General features: G+C 47.0%; 1 protein-coding gene and 1 long non-coding RNA gene across 3 annotated transcripts in view; one reads left to right on the forward strand and one right to left on the reverse strand.

Annotated features, from left to right (window-relative positions):
- The window catches only part of EFNB3 (ephrin B3), a 51,178-nt gene extending 41,906 nt beyond the window's left edge, over positions 1-9,272 (reverse strand). The window contains exon 1 of one of the 2 annotated variants that reach the window (XM_020809621.3): positions 8,023-9,272. In XM_020809621.3, the coding sequence (XP_020665280.1) occupies positions 8,023-8,141 (119 nt within the window). In that variant the 5' untranslated portion in view covers positions 8,142-9,272. The remainder of the gene's footprint in view (positions 1-8,022) is intronic. The other variant, XM_020809624.3, reaches the window with a different exon arrangement.
- Positions 8,819-9,630, forward strand: LOC140701390 (uncharacterized). Its single transcript, XR_013537714.1, has 2 exons — positions 8,819-8,943; positions 9,272-9,630. It is a non-coding gene; the product is annotated as an uncharacterized LOC140701390 (long non-coding RNA).
- Positions 9,631-20,088: the final 10,458 nt, after the last annotated feature.

Raw genomic sequence — 20,088 nt, forward strand, 5'->3', positions numbered from 1 at the left:
GGAGAAGACGGGAACCAATGACGAAACCCAGAACCACTTGAGAACGCCCTCCAACCCAGTTTTTGCCAAATCGTGCCTCGAGAGGCTTCTAAAAACGCGATTAAAAAAGGGAATTGTGGCCAGTCCCACCGCTTCGCTTATTTGAGTAGTCGTGTGCATTTCTGAGGGAGGAAAGCCAGGTCTTCCCGTCTGGCGTCCCTTAACCCTGCAACCCCCAGTGCAAGAATTCGCAAGTGGCCACTGCTAACGGGCAAGGGGGAAACCCTTTATATATGCTCTGAGGAACTCTTTCTAATTGCTTCTTGCATTCAAGAAATCAGTTTTCAGAGCCTGGCCTTAAAAAGGATGAGCTAAAGAGGCACCATGTGCTGATGTTCCTACACCCAAAGCTTTATCGAAGGAAACGATGATGAACATTATTTTATTCTGCATCAGGCTGTTGTCCACCTGTATCATCTTGTTTAGCAAGAGATGGCTAGGAATCGAAGTTTTTTGCATGCAAAGTAAGGGTTGTGTCAATGGTGAACCAAAGGACTGGGCTTCTCCTCCTTTCTTTAATTGAATGGACTGATATGTTTACTTAATTTCTCTATTGTTACTATGTTTTTGTGGTTATTATTATTCAACGGGTTATTGCTACCTGTTTTGCTGTCAACCGCCCAATGTGGCCTTGGTAGCCAGATGGGTCCAGTATAAAAATGGAATGAATGGATGGATAGATGGAAGAATTAATTAATTGATTAATTTGCTTTGTACAAGAGGCTTCATTTCATATGGCCACCCTAATTAAAAACTGCTAATGGAGGAGGTGGAGCAGATCAACCAAACCAGAATCTGTCATTCTTAAGAGTGGAGGAAATAAGAAGAAAGCATGATGGAGTATCGTTAGCATCTAGAACTCAATAGAAGGGTGTTATTTAAGAAATCTGAGGAAGACTCTCTCTCCTTCTTTTATCATGAAGATTTTACAACACGAAACAACAGAGAATAGCTGGCATTTAAAGCCACCTCAGAGCTACTGATTTTAAGTGGCATTTGAAGAAAGATTACAGGATTCAGCAATTATAGGTCTACGAACGACCATAAAGGTAATCTAACCTGACCCCTTACCGATGCTGGGGCAGAGTGGATCACACCCAGATCATCTCTATGACACTAGTGGGCGGAAAAGAGGAATATGAGGCTACTATAAGGATAAAACCATTAAATTATTCTTCCCCACAAGCAGCAGCAAAGAAAAATAAAGGTTTGCCGCGGACTGTGGTTGCTGTAAGGTAGAAAGTCAAGTGAGTTCAGTGGCTTGAGCCGCCTTTCTTGAAATGTCCCATCCCTGAGAAGTACGATTCTGCAAATTTTTTTGGGAGGGGGAACACAGTCTTTATGGAACTGTGCCCTTTAGGTTGGCGCCAAGCCACTCGACTCACCTGTTGAATGAATGTTTTCAGTGGGGAATGAAAGCTCAAACGAACCTGCCAGCGATAAAGGCAGACACCGTAAACACGTTGGTATCCGTCTGCCACGGTGACCCTCCAGGTGTCAAGAGGAAGAAAAATATTTTACAAGCAGCCAAACCACGGCTTTCTACCCTGCTTGGCTTCTGGCTTGCAGCTCTGCCAACTGCCAACCCCAAAATGTGTCAAAAGGCTGCTTTTCCTGGACCAGCTTCAGCAAAGGTGGGACCAGGGGAGAGCGAGCGAGCGAGAGAGCTTGCTCGCTGCTCAGAACTCGACGTGAAGTGTGGGACCCAAAAAGGCCCTATTTCAGAGACAGAGCCCCCACGGAAATTGCCAACCTGCTTCCCCCCCCCAGCTTTTAAGAGGTTGTTCTATGATAGCAAGCACTGCTTCTGAGGACCAAGGATCTACAGCTGCTTCACCCTCGCCCAGCACTTTTGAGATGCAGGCAGTAGTTATCCCCAAAAGAATTTCGGGATTTTAACAGCTGTCGGCTTAAAAAGCAGCTATGTTCTCCTATCGTTCACGAAAGAACAACACACCTCAAGGCCCCACGTATGAAGTCCACAGCAGGTGGTAGGGCTCGAAGACAGGAGCCCCGTATCTCTCCGTGGGGCCACGCCGGTTCAAAAGAGCATCTGTTTTCTGTTTACCCAGCCCTCCGTGGCAAACTTTGGGAGTCAATTGCCTCTGCAAGATTTCGAAATAAAAACCAATGGCTTTTCCATGGAGACAAAAGTTTTTGCGGGCGTTGAGGTCCTCAAAAGCCCACAGGGGCTTCCTTATGGGTTTACTGCAGCGGCCTTAACACGTTGGACCTTCTGGAAAGTGTTTCGTGGTAATATGGATGGATAAAGGTGTCTCAAGCCACCCTGGTGCTCCCGAATTTTTCCAACCACCTCTTATACCTGCTAAGCATCAGACGAACCATCAACACACTTAGACAGCAAACTGAACCGTCTGGCGTTTGTACCCCAGAGATCCGAACCACAGATTTCAGCCATTCACTTTTTCCAGGCAACCATGGGTAGGGAAGAGGCAGATTTTCAACGTCTTGACACTTCCCAAGATTGTTTGGTGGTGGGAACCGGGCCAGTTGTAAACCAGACACACATTTGAAGCTCGGACGGATCATCTGAAGGTGCTCCCCAAAAGTGAGAGTAGCAAAGAGGGAAGTTGGCTGCAAGGCAAAAGGCCATCGTTTTTCCATTTCAGAAGAGTGGGGTGGCCCGCACCCAACCGAGCTGAGCTGGCGGGCTGATTTCTTGGCACAGGGCCATATATGTGCTTCTGGAGTGTGGGCCAAAAGTGGATTTTTAGCTGAGCGATCCTTCAGATAACTCCCACGGAGCAGCAGAGCGAAAACTCTGGGAATATTCAGGGAAAGCTTTTCATCACAAGTTAGAGGGTGAAATACCCAGTACTTAAAACCACAATCTCAGAAAACCAGTCAGAAGTCACGATCCAAGCAGGCCCATTGAATCAAGGGAACTTACCGAGGAGTGGATTCCCAACTGAGTCAATGGGCCTTTTTTTACTTACGTTGGGATTTCTTGCCAGAGGGACTTTTGCAAAATCATCTAAGAAGCTTTTCTAATACAAGTGCCAGGAAGTGGGATGGCCTGAATGTAAACACAAAATGTAACTTAATACACATTCGGCAATTTTGAGGGCTATATGCCCTGGACTACATGTGGTCCCTTTAAGACAGGAGAGAACTCCCAGATACACCGTTATTATTTGTTCAATCTGACCCAGGATTGTCTACTTTCCAGGGGGCAGGTTCTCTGGCATAGAGATATCATTCACATCACCTGTTACCTGGCCATTTACCTGGAGTTATCAGGAACCTGACTGCCTTTTGTATCCAAAGTGTGACTCGGTCACAGAGTTCCCCTCCCTCTTTCAAAGCGGTCTCTGCAGCAATGAGGGCTAGAATCTTCCTTCTAACCAAACATCAACCGAGAGGTTGCCACACCCTGGCCGTCCTCAGATGGAGTGGGTTAAACACAGACGGTGTTGCCCGCTGGTGCTTCTGGCAAGGTGATTAAGACATCACCCCGACAGGGCTACCTCATCGTTTTATGTCGGCCAAATCCGTGGCCGCATCCTGCTCACCGGTGCCTCAGCTTTGCCACTTTACATATTTTGCCACAGCTGGCGATTCACATCACCCAGTCTGGTGTACTGGTTTAAAGGGTTGGATCAGGACTCTGGAGGTCCGAGTTCAAGTCTCCATTCAGCCACTAAACTCATTAAGCGACCAGTGACACTCTCTTTCGTCTGACCTGGCTGACAGGAATCCTGTGAGGATAAAGTGCCGTCTTGAACTCCTTGCGGCAAAAGTGGCATATAAATATATAAACAGGGGCAGGCGTAGAATTATAGCTTTCCCATTGATGCTCAAATAATTAATCTTTCAGAATAGAGGGTGAACGTTCACACGTGAGCTCAGAACTAGAGGACGGAAGTTATTTTATAAAGAATCAATCCAGCTTTGAAAGGTGAAGGCTTGGGTTGGGGACGGCGCTGTTAACGAACTTTTCGAGCAGCGGCGACAGAAAGAATTCTCTGTGCAAAAATAGTCATGCTTTGTCATGCACGAGATTAACGATATTTCTCTTTGGCTGGGCCTGAGGGGGGGAAAAAATCCCCTACACAAGAGGAAGTACATCAGGAAGACGTAGATGTGCGTAAAAAGTCGTGCACATAAAGCGTAAGAAACACTCTTTTTGTGAAAGTGAAATGGACGAGGAAGAGGCTGGCCATCGGAAAGCCTCACACCAGCAAACTCGCCCATCCTTCCACACATAAAGGGTGCCACATCATAACCGTTCCGTTCCTCCTTTTCTCTTTCCTTCGCCCTCCACCATCTTGGATATGACAGAACGTAAAAAGGGGAACAAACTTCCGAAGAACGCTTTATCTGTTTGCGTAGGGTGGTCCACCAATTAATGGACTCGTTAACGGGTTTTTTTTTGCATTTTAACGCACGTGCATAGGGCAAAGGAAAACAACACGAAGCAAGGCACGGATGCACATCCCAACCCCTCAGCCCATTTAGATGCCAAAGAAAGTATGAGGTAACTTGCAATTTAATATTAAAAAGCTACTTTTGGAAGGGAACGCAGTGTTTCGTCAAGCTCCCCTCCCTGTTACAATAACATGGTGAAATCATTACAGCCTTTAAAATTAACGTGTGCTTTAAAAATTCGAGGCTACCAACTGCTCAGGGAAAAGTCATTCAAAGTTGATGAAGAAATCCTTCTTCGAGGATGGAAAAGGAAGAGGCACAAATTCTCTCTCTCTCTCACTCACTGAGGCCAATTCAGATCGGTGCTTCCTCTTTCACCCCCAACGACCCACACATCCAGCCTGAGGATGACATGGGTCAGCAAGTCCCCTCTTTCCAACCCACCACCTCTCTCTCTCTTCCCAATGGACGTGCTGATGAGCAGAGAAGGTAGGAAGAGAGGGAAGTGCAACCACATGGTTAGAGAGGGGAAAAAAAAAGATCATCCTTTCTCCCCAGAACCTCAGGTCAACCAACCATCATTGGCTTGAGTTGGGTAGCACAATGGTTTAAAGGCAGTCTTTGTTAAAATAAATGTCTCAAAGTAACTTTTCGGGGACAAACTTTCCCTGCTTGGGTTTCCATCCATCCTGGGTTCTTGGACAGGGGGTCCTTCTCAGGACGGGGTGAAACGCCTCAATTTTCAAGAGCCTGGCTGGGATTGGGGTGAGCAAGAGGACGGGTTGCGTGCCGCCTTCTCTAGTTGATGTTCTTCATGCTTGCCTCCCTCCCAGATCTGTCCCTTGATTTGAGAATCCCCTCCGAAGGAAGGTGGGAAGCTCCAACACTCGCACCTCTGGAAATACCCTACAGAAAGAAGGCAGCCTTGGCCAGAAGCTCAGGAGGTGGACCTTGAAGCCCAGGAAGGAAAGCAACGTTTATAGGCATGGCAAAGCGTGGAAGAGGCAGAGTCTCCCGGGAGGTCTTCCCGGCCGTGCCAAGGGACTAAGGGACCAAACCCTGGTTCTCATCTGGGGGCTTTATGATTTAAGAGGAATAATCTTTCTCTCTTAGATTGCTTCCCGTCGTAGGGCTGTTTCTGTCTCTAAAGCTTAAGGTGTCTGTATCCGTCCGAGAGAGAGAGAGAGAGAGAGAGAGAGAGAGAGAGAGAAGGGGACGTGAGGTCGGAAAAGATGATCCCCAACTCTTGTCAACGGGAGAGAAAGAAAATCAAGGTCTGGAGATGGGGGGGGACAAGGAACACACACACACACACACACACACTGATTTAAGCAAATAGGCCCCCTATTAAGCTCTAATATATATTTCTGTTGCTAGGAAGCGTTTCCTCACATGGCGACAGAGGACAAATTGTAGCACTTATGAATCACAGGAATTTTCCCCTTAATGTGTGCAAAGAGGCATTTTCTGACAAAGCCCCCCCACCACGCTCTCCTCTTTCTGCCCCCCCACCTCACCCCCCAAAAAGCACCCCCCACCCCCACCACCAACCTCTTGACACTGCCAGGTTTTTTTGAAAAACTGGTATCGACCCCAATCCCCAGCTTCTCTATAAAATGATTGGCAAAAGAACCTCCAAGCCCTCCTCGGATCCCCCCCCCTTTTCTTTAAAAAAATAAATAAATTAAAATATCGTGTGCAAAGACAGACTTCAGGTTTCAGAAGTTACTGGGAGCTTAAGCCACAATTGCGAACAGATGGGAATCAGTTCTAGAAGCAAAGGGAGGCTGGCGTGTCTGAGAGAGACAGACAGACAGACAGAAAAGGAACTGAGAGAGGAAAAGTGTGTTTTTGTGTGTGTGTGTGTGTGTGTGTGTGTGTGTTTATGCCATCTGCAAAACATCTTTGCTACCAGCTCAAGGGGAACTGTCCATGATGGGAATTCCCATGGAAGAAAAGAAGAAGCAAAAAAAAATTGCTCTTAGTTTGACCTATTAAAGCTCTGATCTGGAAAAAAATCTCTGTGCGTGTGTGTGTGTGTGTGTGTGTGTGCACGCAGAAGAGGAAGAAGCCGCCAAGAAGTTTCTATACATATCCTGCTTCTAAGGCATCTCTCATTCATTCTTCTGGAGCCCCCGGCCAGAGAACTTATCCTGGGCTTGTGCCCCAAAAGGATCCATGTCCTTTAAAACCAAAAAGAGAGAGAGAGAGAGAGACCCAAACTAACCCCCCCCAAAACGTGATCCACATTTACAGGAGAAAAGAGCCGGAGCCAGGGCTGGGGCGGGGGAGTGGCACATTAGAGAAATGTACAAGATGTACAGATAATGGCAGGAATTGCCATCTAAGGGGACCCACCCCAAATTACAAAGTGGAAATTGAAGGCATCTGGCTGGACTCCACGCAGCCCCCCCCCCCCCCGTTTGCCTTTTCAGGAGCACACATTAAAACACAATATATGCACGGGTGGCAGTGTGCTACTCTGGAAAAGAACCGATTAAGCTTGTACTTTGGGTCTATGGTTATTTTTTAATTATCTACCAGGCGCCTACAACCCCCCCCCCAGGAGAAAGCAGATTCCCCTTGGGACAGACCGTATCCCATCTTTAATTAAGAGTCTCCCCCCCACCCAATCATCTTCCAGGCGAATGGCTCTCATGCCAGGGCTGGGAATAGACACAGAGAGAGACAGACTTGACAACTCACTAACTTTAAGATATTGTCCAAGTTAGGTGTTCACACACACACACACACATACACGTATGAACACACTTCAAATGGGTAACCTTTTCTTCCTGGAAGGCCAGGAGTAGACTCTCTAACTCGCTGCAGTCAAGTCACCACAACGCCTCCCTTTTTTCTTTAAAGGGAGGAAGAGTTAATGCCTTTGAAGAATTAAAAAGAAGTCCCAATTTACACACGGGCAAAACCGTCCCTGAAAACGCAACACGTCCCTGTAGCCACATCGGCTCCTTCCAAGTTTTCCTTTCGCCCCTGGAGAAGAGCGTCAGCAGGAAAAGCGAGACACCCCCCCCAAAGAAAAAAGTTTCCAAAAGGGGAAATGAATTAAAAATTTCAGCAGCTGGTTTGGAACCAGCTTTCTTCTTGGTCTGTTGTGAGCATAGCCACCCCCCCATAGACACACACACACACTAACACACAAAAAAGCTGGCAGTCCCAACAAAACCCTCTCCCCCCCCCCCAAGGTCTGTGGGCTTCCAGGATTTGCAAGAAGGGACGCCAAAGGAGTTCTTGGTTATTATGGCTAAACATTTATTTTTTAAAAAAATGACCACCATCCCCAGGCCGACATTGACATTCCGGCTGACCAAATCTCAACCCATCACCTCCAACCCCCCCCATCTTTTTTTCTTTCAAACAATTCCCCCCCCCCCAAAAAAGAAAGGCAAAACAGCTGGGAGAACTTGTGCGCCCTGCTTCCAGGCAGCAGACGCCGGACCCAGTGGGTGTGCGTGTGGGTGTCTCTCTCCGTGTGTGGGTTTTTGTGTGTGTGTGTGCCTGGAAAGACAGCCCCCCCCCCCGGCCGCCGCCGCCGCCGCCGCCGCCGCCTTTTCCGACTTCCCAAAGACTTACTTTTTGTTCGAGGTGTTCCAGTAGATCGGCTCCAAGCTCAGACCTTGTATGAACCACAGTTCCAGTAGAGAAAAGAGGAGACCTCGGTAAAATCCAGCCAGCGAGCATCCTGGGGCCATGACTGCATGCAGGAGGGGGGGAGAATTACTCCTTGAAAGAGGACTGGGGGGGTTCCACCATCTCTCCCCCTTCAAGTCTTTTTTCTCTCTCTCTTCTCTTCTCTCTCCTCTCTTCCTTTCTTCTTTCCCTCTTTGTTTTCCTTCTTTGACAATCACACACACACGCACACACACACACACACGAATTCCAAGGCGGAGAAACTATAGTCACTCCTTTGCAAACCGAGGGCAACAGGAGGAGAGACGCACCGACATGCCAAAAAAAGAAGAAAAAAAGAAAAAGGAAAGAAAAGACTTTTTTTAAAAAAAAATATCTCTAAAGAGTCTTTCCTAGATCGCTGGCTTTCCTCCTCCTCCCCCCCCAGGTCAGTAAAGTTTGACGAATCCTCGGCTTTGCCCAAGCGGTCGCCCAGATCCGGAAAGTTTGGAGGGCTCGCGAAAATCCGCCGAAGATGGAGACCAAAATCTGGAGCGCAAGACCCGCATCTTTTTTTTCCTTGCTTGCTTTTCTTTCTGGGTTTTTTTTTCCTTGGGTTTGGGGGGGGGAAAGGCACGCTTGGGGTTTTGAGCTCACAAAGGAAGAAAGACGAGGGGAGAAGAGAGAGGAAAAGGTTTTTTTTTTTGGAGAGAAAAAAAGACACACACACAGACTCACACACACACACAGGCGCGCGCGCGCGCGCAGCGACAACAACAGCGAGGCAGCCGCCGAGAATCAGGGCGAGCCGGCGGAGCTGGTGGTGCTGCTTCCACGGGGGCTCCTCGGGGTCCAGATCCTTCTGTTCGCGGCTCCTTGGGGCGGGTGGGTGTGCAGAAAGGAGGTGGGGAAAAAAGTGTGCCAGAGAGAAGGAAAGGGGGGGCCCAAGGAAACAGGCATTTGCAACCACTCGCCGCCCCCCCCTTTCTTCTCCGTCCTCCCCTCGGTCTAGATTTTGTGCTTTGCTGCCCTTCCTTCCCACTCCTCCCCTCCTTTTTCTTTCTTTCTTTTTTTGCTAAAAGCGCAGCAATGAATAACTCCAGCGATGAAGCTGAAATAATGGCAATAAGGGGAGAGAGAGAGAGAGAGAGAGGGTGGATTTTTTCCCCTCCCCTTTTTCACCCCCCTCTTTCTTTCCTTTTTTTTTTTTTAGGAGAGAGAGAGAGAGAGAAGGGAGGAGAAAAGAACTGGTGACTGTGAAAAGCCGGAATGAAGAAACATTCAAAAAGCTTTTTTTTTTTTCTCCGGGAGCCGGAGTCACGCGAGTTGAAAGAAGATACGGACTCAGGACCGGCAGACGCGCACGAAATCCAAAAAGAGAAAGAGCAGGAGGAGGAAGAGGAGGAGGAGGAAGCAAGCCAAGGAAAAGGCAGCTTTCTGGGGAAGAGAAGAGGGGAAAGAGGGAGAAGAAGGATGCTAGCTGCATGCCACCAGGGCTTGCCTGCAAAAAAGGGAAAAAAAGGGAAAAAAGGGGAAAATAAATGAAAATAAAAGGGAATGATGGACCCAGTGCTTATACTCTGTACCAGCTCTCTCTGGCTGGACTGTGGGCCAAACCTCTGGGCACAGCTGGGCCGTTCTGCTATGGGCATGGAAAGAGAGGACCCGTTTCTTGGCTTGCTTTTTTCTTTTTAAGGTTATGGACACACACACAAAGGCACGCACCACGCCGCCGCCTCCCCCCAGGTGGAGGTAACGCAGGTAGATTAATGGGCACGCTCCTTTTCATGGAGTCAGCATAATTATATATAGCAGGCATGGCAGGGGGTGAAGGGGAGAGAGAGGAGGAAAGGGGCAGAGATGGGCCCACGGTTTGGGAATCCGGGCCTGGCGTGTGCGGCTTTGGAGGAGAGCAGCTCTGGAGCCCAGAAGCGCGGGCATCGTTTCACGGAGAGAGGGGTGGCTCCCAAAGATCTTGGCCAGAAATTGTGGTTGCTGTTCTTCTTACTCACTTAGGGTGACCGTAGGGATGAGGCATCTCTGAAAGGTCTGGGCCTTGACAGCGCCGGTCAGCTCTTGCAAACTCAAAAGTTGTGGCTTCTTTTAGAGTGTCAGTCCATCTCGTATTGGGTCTTCCTCTTTTCCTGCTACCTTTCCCAGCTTTACTCTCTATTCAAGAGAAACCTGCTTTCTCAGGATGTGCCCAAAGTAGGAGAGCCTCCGGTTCAACCTTTTTGGCTCCAGAGAGAGTTCAGGCTTGATCTGACGCAGGATCCACTTGTTTGTCTTCCTGGCCGTCCCAGGTCCTCTGCAAAGCTCTCCTCCAGCACCACCTTTCAGATTAATCATTTTTCTTCCTTTCGGCTTTCTTAACTGTCCAGCTTTCGTACCTATACGTGGTGACTGGGAACATAAGAGTGTGAACGATGGTTGTTTTAGGTTTTTCGGGCTGATTGGCCGTGTTCTTAAGGTTTTTCTTCCTAACGTTTCGCCAGCTTCTGTGGCCGGCATCGTTAGGAAGAAAAACCTCCAGAACACGGCCAAACATCCCGAAAAACCTACTACAACCATTGGATCTCGCCTCCTGGCCATGAAAGTCTTCGAGAATACAGTGTGAATGATCTTTGCCTTCACTTCCAGTGACACAACCTTACACTTGATGATCTTTTCTAATTCCTTCATTGCTACCCTTCTGAGCCTCCGTCTTCTTCTGATTTTCTTGGCTGAAGATTGGATTGACGATTGTACCTGGATTAAAAAAAATATTTCCATTTCTTCATTGCCAATGTCAAAGTTACATAGTTCTTCTTTAATTCATCATGAATTTGATCTTCCTCATGTTCAGCTGCAGTCCTGCTTTGGGCACTTTCTTCTTTCACTGAAAGTCATTTCACATCATTGCTGCCTTCTGCTAGTAAAATGGCATATGTTAAGTAATGTATGTTTCTTATTTGTTGCCATATTCTTGTTAGGAAATTAATAGATTCAGTCTCTGTGACTTAAAGTAGTTCTGTTGCTATTCTTTCTACCCCTGGTGATTTATTTCTTCCTAGTGCTTTGAGAGCAGCTTTCCTTTCACTTTCTAGAACTGTAGGTTCTAGAAAGAGAAAGTGAATCACACAGGATTCATCTTCAAAGGAGTCTCTCATCCTTTTATGGCTTCTGTATAGGTCCTCTTTCCACCTTCTATTTCTCAGATGATGCGCTTTCCTATTGGTTATTCAACTTTCCTAATCTAGATTTAAATTTCCTTTAATTTCTTGTTTTTTTCGGGAAGAAATGTATTGTGCTATTCTCTATTTCTCTGTGTTGTCCCTACACGGCAAAGAGAACTATTGTGGTTACTGGCTGCCAAGCTGCCTCCGACATACAATGAGTGGGGAATTAAGGAAACGATATAGGGACGTGTGTGGCGCTGCAGGTTAAGCCGCAGAAGCCTCCGTGCTGCAAGGTCAGAATACCTGCAGTCGTAAGATCGAATCCATGCGACGGAGTGAGCCCCCGTCGCTCGTCCCAGCTCCTGCCAACCTAACTGTTTGAAAGCGTGTAAAAATGCGAGTTGATAAATAGGTACCACCTTGGTGGGAAGGTCATGGCATTCCGTGTCTAGTCGCGCTGGCCACGTGACCACGGAAGATTGTCTTCGGACAAATCCTGGCTCTACGGCTTGGAAACGGGGATGAGCACTGCCCCCTAGAGTCGGACACAACTGGACTAAATGTCAAGGGGAACCTTTACCTTTGGAAACGATATAAGCCCCGGAAGACCTTTTGAATACAGGGCAGTCCAACCCTAGAATATATGATGCACAGCTCATGTGCCTTTGAACATGCATAGACTGCTGGATATTCAAGCCTGTCTGGAAAAAAGAGAATATATAGGAGAGTGCATGTGCTTTTTCTGAATTTCTTTGGTGGTCCTCATGTAGGGCATTCTCTCCCAAGAGAAATCACCTGGGCTCCGTCGCTGCTCGGCTTCTGCGGGCAAGGTAAACCTGGATTGGTTTGACCTCATTAGGGTGCCGTGTAACCAAGACAGACGGGCCTCTCCAAAAACGTGAAGGCACCCGTATGGCAAGTGGCCTGTGGGTGCCAGGATCGAAATCCCGCCCTGCAGAGCTGAGCGCCTCAGGCTCTCCTTCGTTCTTGGAAATGCGCACGAGATCAGGAGAGGGAAGGGAACCCGCACGATTCGTTTCCACATCTTTGGTGCCGGTGAATAGATATGAGATGCGAGGTTTCAGGCATTTGTGAAATAAGGATTTGCTTCGCCTTCATACCTGCTGTGTCTGAAGATCTTAAGCGGTGACTTACTTGGGGGGGTGAACACCATGTTTAGCATACAACGCCTTTTTTTTAGTAAAGGTCTGAATAAACCGTCGTACGTCTGGTCCATCAGCTCCTCTAATGGGTCCTTTAAACCGAAGCTGTGGACAGGTTCAGGCATAAAGATCTTTTTTTGGGAGGGAACGGGGGGGGGGAGGTTATTACTTGCATGACCTTCGTTCTGCATCATTTTCTGACTTCTGTAGATACAGTAGGACCCCCTTACCTGCGGGATTGGTATCCGCTGATTCAGTTATCTGCAGACTTAAAATATTAAAAGAAAAACTCTAGAAATATACATATATATTTCTAAAGGTGAGGTTACCCAAACTGGCCAGTAGAGGGAGCCAGAGACCATGCAATGGATAGCATTCACTACTGAAAGGCGCATTTGCTATAATCTGTATTATTAGCATCCCCGGAAGCGATGGTCCGTGTGCCTTCACATTATTTGCCCAGTTCTTGAAGGATAGCAACTGGCCAATGAAAACGGATTCTCCGTGCCCTTCCTATGGCCGAAAGACTTCCCCAACAACATGGGTCATTCGGTGCACCGAGGAGTTTGCAGCTCCGTCAAGATTGGAACATGAAGTATCCAGAGAACCAGTTTGTATGTATATATTCTTGGCCATTAAAAAGCCTTTTTAGAAGCTTATATATAGATCATCTTATGGTGCCTCTATTTCTATGGTGTGACCTTTGCCAGCTATTTTTATTTTTTCCTCCTTTCTTACATTTTCAGCATAACATTTTTTTTAAAAAAAAACCCTTTAAAATAATTGATATATATAATTTAAAGCTGATAACTGATATATATATTTAAAGCTGACTTGTTCTGGATCTGGTTTTCCATGTTTTTAAAATCTGTTCTGAATATTTTTCAATCCATTCTTTAATCCTTATTTCCTATTATTCGACTGCAACTCATCCTGGGAGTTCTAGCGGGCCGAAAGCAATGAATGAAAAGCTTTTTGGTGGGTAAAAACAGATATTTGATGTCTTTGGTGCCAAGACCCTGGACCGATATACTAAGCAACAAATTATTGAAATCTAGCATCTGCATAAATTATTCCCTCCTTCTGCACCATTTGATTAGCTTGAGGTCATCAGGAGGAAGATGGCGGGGAGGGCAATATATGAACCTTTGAGTCTTCACCTGGCAGCTGTCAGATCTTTCTTTCTTTTTTTTAAAATTTAAAACAGTTTTCTTAAAAATTGTAAGAGGTTTCAATCAACTACTTTTTTTTTCACGTTAGGAAACATTAGGAAGAACAACCTTCAGAACATGGCCAAAGAGCCTGAAAAACCCACAACAACCATTAGATCCCGGCCATGAAAGCCTTCGCAAATACTTTTTCTTTTCTTTTCAGTTTTACAAATCAAAGTCCATTCATAACTCATAATATTCCAGTCGCCTCTGTCTTGCCTTTCTCCCCTGATGGACGTGGTGGCTCTCAAAAGCAAAGTTCTATAAAGTCCGTCTCCATTATCAGAACAACTAAATCAAGGACAGGTTCGAGTACATAAATTCTCAACAATCACTATCGCCTTTCTGGAAATCATCTGGAAGGGGGCACTTACAGACCAGCTGAACTCCATGTGCTTCCACGTTACCTTCTCCACCTTAGCCTAACCCAGTTGAGCACATTTTCAACCCTTGTCTTCACCACCATGAGGACTAGTAGCAGGTTTGATGGGGTGAGGTGTTTTCAGGATGCTGAATCTTGCAGGTATCAAAGCTCAGGCACCTTGTTATTTCGAGGAGCTCAAGTTTGGAGGAAGTTATTTGAATAATAACCATGTGCGGTCAAGTCAATTCTGACTAATGGCAACCGTTTGGGGGAGAGTTTGAAATAGAGAGCATTCAGAAATGGTTTCCTGTTCTCTTCTTCCGGGGTGCCCTGGGATTGTTGCAGCTTGCCCAAGGCTACCTAGGCTGGCTTTTCTCTCGAGGAGGCCCCGTGGGGGAATCGAACTTCGGCTCTGCAGCCAGAGACATCAACCTCTGTGTTATCCAGCCTGCTATGTAGGGTTTATCTCAATATGAAACCCAGTCACAGAAGATCATTTCCCCTTAAAGACTGCTGGTCTGCAGATGGTTCCACCAGATTCAGCAGCTGGAAAAAGAACTTTTATTCCAAGGTTTTGAGGGGGGAGAGATGGGGGGTTGTCAAAATTCCTGGAATCCTCCTATGGTGGCTGGAAGTTAAGAGTTCTAAAATGTTTTTTTTCTGCTCTTGTTTGTTCTGCGGTTCACCCACGTTCTTTTCACAAAGGTGAGCCTGGATTTTATGTCCTGTGACCTGGGCAGGTACCTTAAAAAGTGCCAAGAGACCCTTTCCATTGCAAGGGAGGATCTTCCACAGACCAATTGCCCGTACTGTTGATTTCCAAAAAGTTAACCTTTTAAAGAAAAAGCTCAGACACCGGGCTAGGTCAGTGAGTCCAAGAATACCTAGTTTATCGCTTGCAAAAGGCACTGTCTGTTGTCTGTAAAATGGGTGAGTGTCTTTTCCCACAGTTTATTTCGATTCCAGAAGGACTGAGGCCTACAAATAATCGCGGAATGATAGTTTGTGTACGTTACGTTCCCACAGTTTTGGTTTCAAGTAAGTTTCTGGACCTCATGGTTTTTGAGACACTGGGGCATATCAAAGGAGAAAAGAGGAGCAAGGAAGTGAGGGCGGATCAGAGTAAACCCATCTCAAGTTCTTTGTCAAGGATGAGATGGTTAAGCTTTTTTATTTTTAAAGTTCCCCGTAATTAACGGAAAAGAATAGGGTGTCTTTTAGGATTATGGTTTGGGGTATCTTTTCTTGGCTGTTTTAGGAAGGCCTAATGAAATGGGAGACGTTTTTTAAGAGATGTATTAGCTGGAGCGGGAGGGGGGGATACGGCCCCCCACCAGACACTCATAGCAAAGTTTTTAATATTTGGGTGAAAAATCAAGGTGAGGCAGGTTGAGAAGGGAAAAGAGCACCATCTAGAGGCCAAGGGTGGGAAAGACACCCAGCCAAAGCAAAGGTATGAAATGGAATCCAGAGAATTGGAATCATCCTTTTTTTCCCCCCCAAAAGCAAAAGCTGAGCTCCTAAACTGAGTTTGGAAGACACCAATCGGCCTTGCGAGGTGGAAATAAATGAGAGAGGACTCTGTGTACAATTTGGCACCGTGTGCCCCTCAGAGCCTGCACCGATAGATTCGTAGCCCCACGCCACTTTAGGACGCCGATGGTAGGGATGATAATCCTTTACACTGGCCGGGAGAAAAGCAGTGTTGAAGACCTATTTTCTTATTCTGAGACATTTATAAACGGCCCTTCCTATTTATTCAGCCTTGGGCAGAGTACAAGGCAATTCAAAACCCAGCACCCCTCTTTGTAGGGGGTGAAAAACACACACCACAATCACATATATATGATGATGGGCAGGAGAAAAAGATTGGGTTCCCCTTGCAAAATGCACCTTTTTGCCCCCTGAAAAAAAAGCCCCAGAACTGTTCTTACTGAGTATGATACCTGATAATATAGATACTGTAAATCAAAGGAATATATAGTTATATATATGGTCACTGCAGCAAGAATTGTCTATGCCAAAAATTGGAAAAGTCTGACGATACCGAAACAAGAAGATCTTATTGAGAAGATACGGGAAACAGCGGAAATGGCCATTTTATCAGAAGTAATGAAGGGCTGTCTTTTACAAAAGGCAACAGAAAGATGGGACTTATTCTACAAGTGGACTGAATCAACAGGCAACGTTATGAATAGCATATATTGAAATGAGTACTTAAACCTGGAAGGCAGAAAAGAGTAAATAGAGTAACGTGGAATTTTGATATGGCAATAGGTACAGAATGGATGTTAGTATGTGATTGTTTCTCCTTTTCCCCATGAACCTCAATTCCCCTTTTCCTTTTTGTCACCCCTCTTGTTAAAAAATAAAAAATTATTTAAAAAAAGAGAGAAAGAAAGAAAAATGCACGGGGTGGGAAGAAGCAGGAAAGCGTAACCCAGCGAGAAAGGGTCTGTCTGAAGGCGAAGCAGGGAGACCCCTCTGGTTTATCAGCCCATTAAATGGGGGGAGGTGAAAAGGGGGCGCAAACTATTAGCCTATTGGTGGTGGGTGAGATACCAAGTGAAATTTTGGGCATGGAGAAAGTAAACCCATTAAAAAAAAAGACAGACAGAGAGACTTTAGCATCTGTCCTCAAACGGCCTCCTCCCAATGTGTTAGACTCCAACACCCATCTGCCCCAGCTACCATGGGGGTTGTAGTCAAACACATCTGGCAGGGGAAACTGCCTTGTGGTTTTTTTTTCACCGGGGTTCACCCTCTGGGAACTGTGAGTAAGTCATCAGTGCCTCCCCCCATAGACAGTTTGATCACCGTGGAAGAGGCCACCGGGAGCGTCCCGCCTACCTCTAAAAGGTTCATGGTCCTCGGAGTGGCGTCTGCAAGCCTGCAAACCCAGGAATTCTCCCCTACCCCTGCTGCTTAAAAAACTAGACAATTAAGAAAGTTGGCAGCGGGGGGGGGGAATGGGTTCGGAATAGAGCTTTGCAGATAATCCGGGACGGCCTGGGAGACAGACAAGTGGATCCTGGATCAAATCAAGCCCAAACTCTCTCTGGAAGCAAAAAAAAAAAAAGGTTTGAAATTGAGGCTGTCCTGCTTTGGGCACATCCTGAGAAGGCAGATTTCCCTGCAAAAGACCATCATGCTGGGGAAGGCAGCAGGAAGAGAGGAAAGACCCGATAAGAGATGGACGGTCTCTCTAAAGGAAGCCACAGACTTCAGTTTGCAAGCGTTGAGCAGGGCTGTTGAGGACGAGACATTTTGAAGGTCACTCATCCATAGGGTCGCCCATAACTACTACAACACCCACCCACCCCAGTTACATTCAGAAACAGGAATTTCAACTCTCAGCTCAGGCCGGGCGGGTTCTAACCATTGAACGCTGCTTCCTTTAAGCCAAGAGGGCCAGGAACCGCTGGCTGCCTCCTCCCATCCTGGCTCTGTCCGTTCTCTTGTTCTCTCCGAGCTCACCTTAGGAAGCCTGGCCATTTGGATGCAAATGGGCGATGAATATGCTCGGAAGAGGCTGCCTGGCACAGGCTCCCCGCTGGTCCTCCCCCTGCCGTGGCAGCATAAAACCTGTGACCCCCACTGGGAGAGACAAGGCCCCCTCCAGGCCCTCTTTCTCTCTCTCCCCCCCCCCTTCTTTGCTGACAGTGGAGGAGGAAGGAGGAAAAAAAGGAGGGGGGTCGTCCATGTTTAATGCATGTCTGATTATGCCAAGCAGCAGGACTGGGGAGCGACAGCCGTGTGTTCCACAGAACTGACAACCACCAGAAGTGAGTTCCCTTCATCGCCAAAGAATTCTCCACCTTGAAACAACTTAAAATTTGGGGACTGGGGGGGGGATAGTTAAAGGGGAAGACCTTTAAAATACACGCCCCCCCTTCACATACCATCGCTCCTGGTTTTGCTTTCCGACAACAGCTGTACACAGACCCATTTTTGCTGCACCGAGGAACACCAGATTACCCCCCAAACAACATCAACAACAACCCAGCGAGGTAGGCCATTGGAGAAGACCACCACCACCCTTACGCTTTTTGTACACGGGGAGGCTGGGAAGTAGATGGATCTAAGCAGATTCTCCCCACCTTCCTCTGTTAAATGATTCCCCCCCGTTTTCCTGCTCTCCCAGTTGTTAACCCACACAAATCCTTCCAGCGATTTATATCACAAGATGTGTTGCTGCTCTTGCGAGCCTTCCTATCACCTCTGACGTATGGCGACCCTACGGACAACCAACCTCCAAAAGGTCCCGTCCTCGACAGCTGTGCTCAGCTCTTGCAAACTCAAAAGTTGTGGTTTCCTTAGGGAGTCTGTCCATCTTGCCTATGGACCTCCTCCTTTCTTCCTGCCTTCTCTCCGTCCATATAAGCATGGGCTTGCACCTATCAGCGTTTGCATCTCCGTACAAGACTTGTACGCGTATTCTTACAAGATGCACTTTTAAAAAGAAAAGTGATCATTTATGCACTTTTGTGTCGTTTACATAAACAACATAGATTCAGTCGGACAGTCCTCATATCTACAACCGCAATTGAGGACCAGATGCGGGCTTGCCACATTTTAAACCTGCCCCATTCACCGGTGAATCAAGACTCTGCTTAGAGAAGGCCTACTGAATCAGTACAATTAGTTAACCACCGCTGGCTGAGGCCCTTTGGGTTGCAATGGGTCTACTCAAAGCACGACAACGGCCGTCTCCAATCCCACTTGCCCTTCTTCATTCCAAACCAGTATTCTCCCCTGCTTACAAATGAGGTGGGCCCAGCTGAGCTTACTTGAGCAGCCATCAAAATAAAAGATTAGCCGCCACTGGGCTCCCACCAGACACGCTGGCAACAAATAGCAACCCACCCATCGTGGCACCTAGTGAAGCGTAAGCAGAAAAGAGCACAGAGGGGGAGCCGAAAATCAAGAGCAGGATGCGCACCGGGCTTGGGCATGCACTTTGCATGCAGAGATGCAGGTTCAGCTGGCGAAAAGACGTTCCGGACGGAGGGAGAGGGAGAGGGAGATGCCAGTCGGAAGGCGACCGGTCTGGCTGAAGAGGGTCAAAGGGCCGTTCCTGGTTCAAGATAGCGTCCCACACAAAGGACCGAAGTAACAGGGAGAGGTGCCGCAGAAACCGCTCTATGTCCGAATCACCACCTCTGTGCCTCTCTGGGGATGGTTGGGGCAGCTCTCCTAACATATGCCAGGGCTGGCAGGGTGGGAAATAACCCATCGTTAACCCTGCACCCAACTTTGCTGCTCCCAGACTTTGGAACTCCCTGCCACTGGATATCTTTCCTGTCCTTCTGCAAGCAAACCAAGTCCTTCCTCTTCAGGCAGGCTGAGTGACCGACTGCCTAGGAGACCATAAACAAGATGGCTTATATTTTGCGGCTTCTGCATCTGTCTTTGACCGAGCATTTTTAATATAATGTGATCCGTTCTTCGTTAATCGTTGATTTGCTTTTAATAGTCTTGTTTTGAATCGTGTAAGCTGCCTTGGATCCTTTTTCAGGAGAAAGGCGGGGTGAAAATATTTTAAATATCTTTAAACACACTTCCAAAAGAGAATTTACACATCCATGCTTTGTTGCTGACCCCCCGACCATATTCTTTCTGGAAGGGAGGGTTTTAAGCAGAGGGCCTCCAGATGTGGCCAGAGTGCAAAGAGCCAGGCATGCTGGGAAATGCAGTCCAGGAACATCTGGAAAACTGCCCGTTTGCATCACCTCCCAGGTGATGAATCCCGAACTCGCTCTGGTGGTTACGAGTAAGTTTTTCCTGAGCCCACACATTTCAAACTGTATTTTTAGTACAGCGTTTTTAATACTGGCCCCAGGCTAAGTGACTGACCATATAATTTGTTCTCAGAAGAAAATACTATGTTGCTTTATATTGTATATTGTTTTTCCTACTGAAACTAGCTGTTTGCTAAGGGATTTATATTATTTTTGTTCAGTGTATCTTATTCAAAAGAAGTCTATAGTGGGTTTTTTTCTCTCGTAGCAACCAATACATGTAATCCATCATCATCCCCTCAAAGCGTGGTAGGATATTTACTTCTCTTGCTCCCTTGGATGAAGGAAAGCTCAGTTTTTGGAAGGAGCAAATGTCATAAAAACGTTTTGCAA

This window comes from Pogona vitticeps, chromosome 6 (genome assembly GCF_051106095.1).
Source record: "Pogona vitticeps strain Pit_001003342236 chromosome 6, PviZW2.1, whole genome shotgun sequence".
NCBI classification, from domain to species: domain Eukaryota; kingdom Metazoa; phylum Chordata; class Lepidosauria; order Squamata; family Agamidae; genus Pogona; species Pogona vitticeps.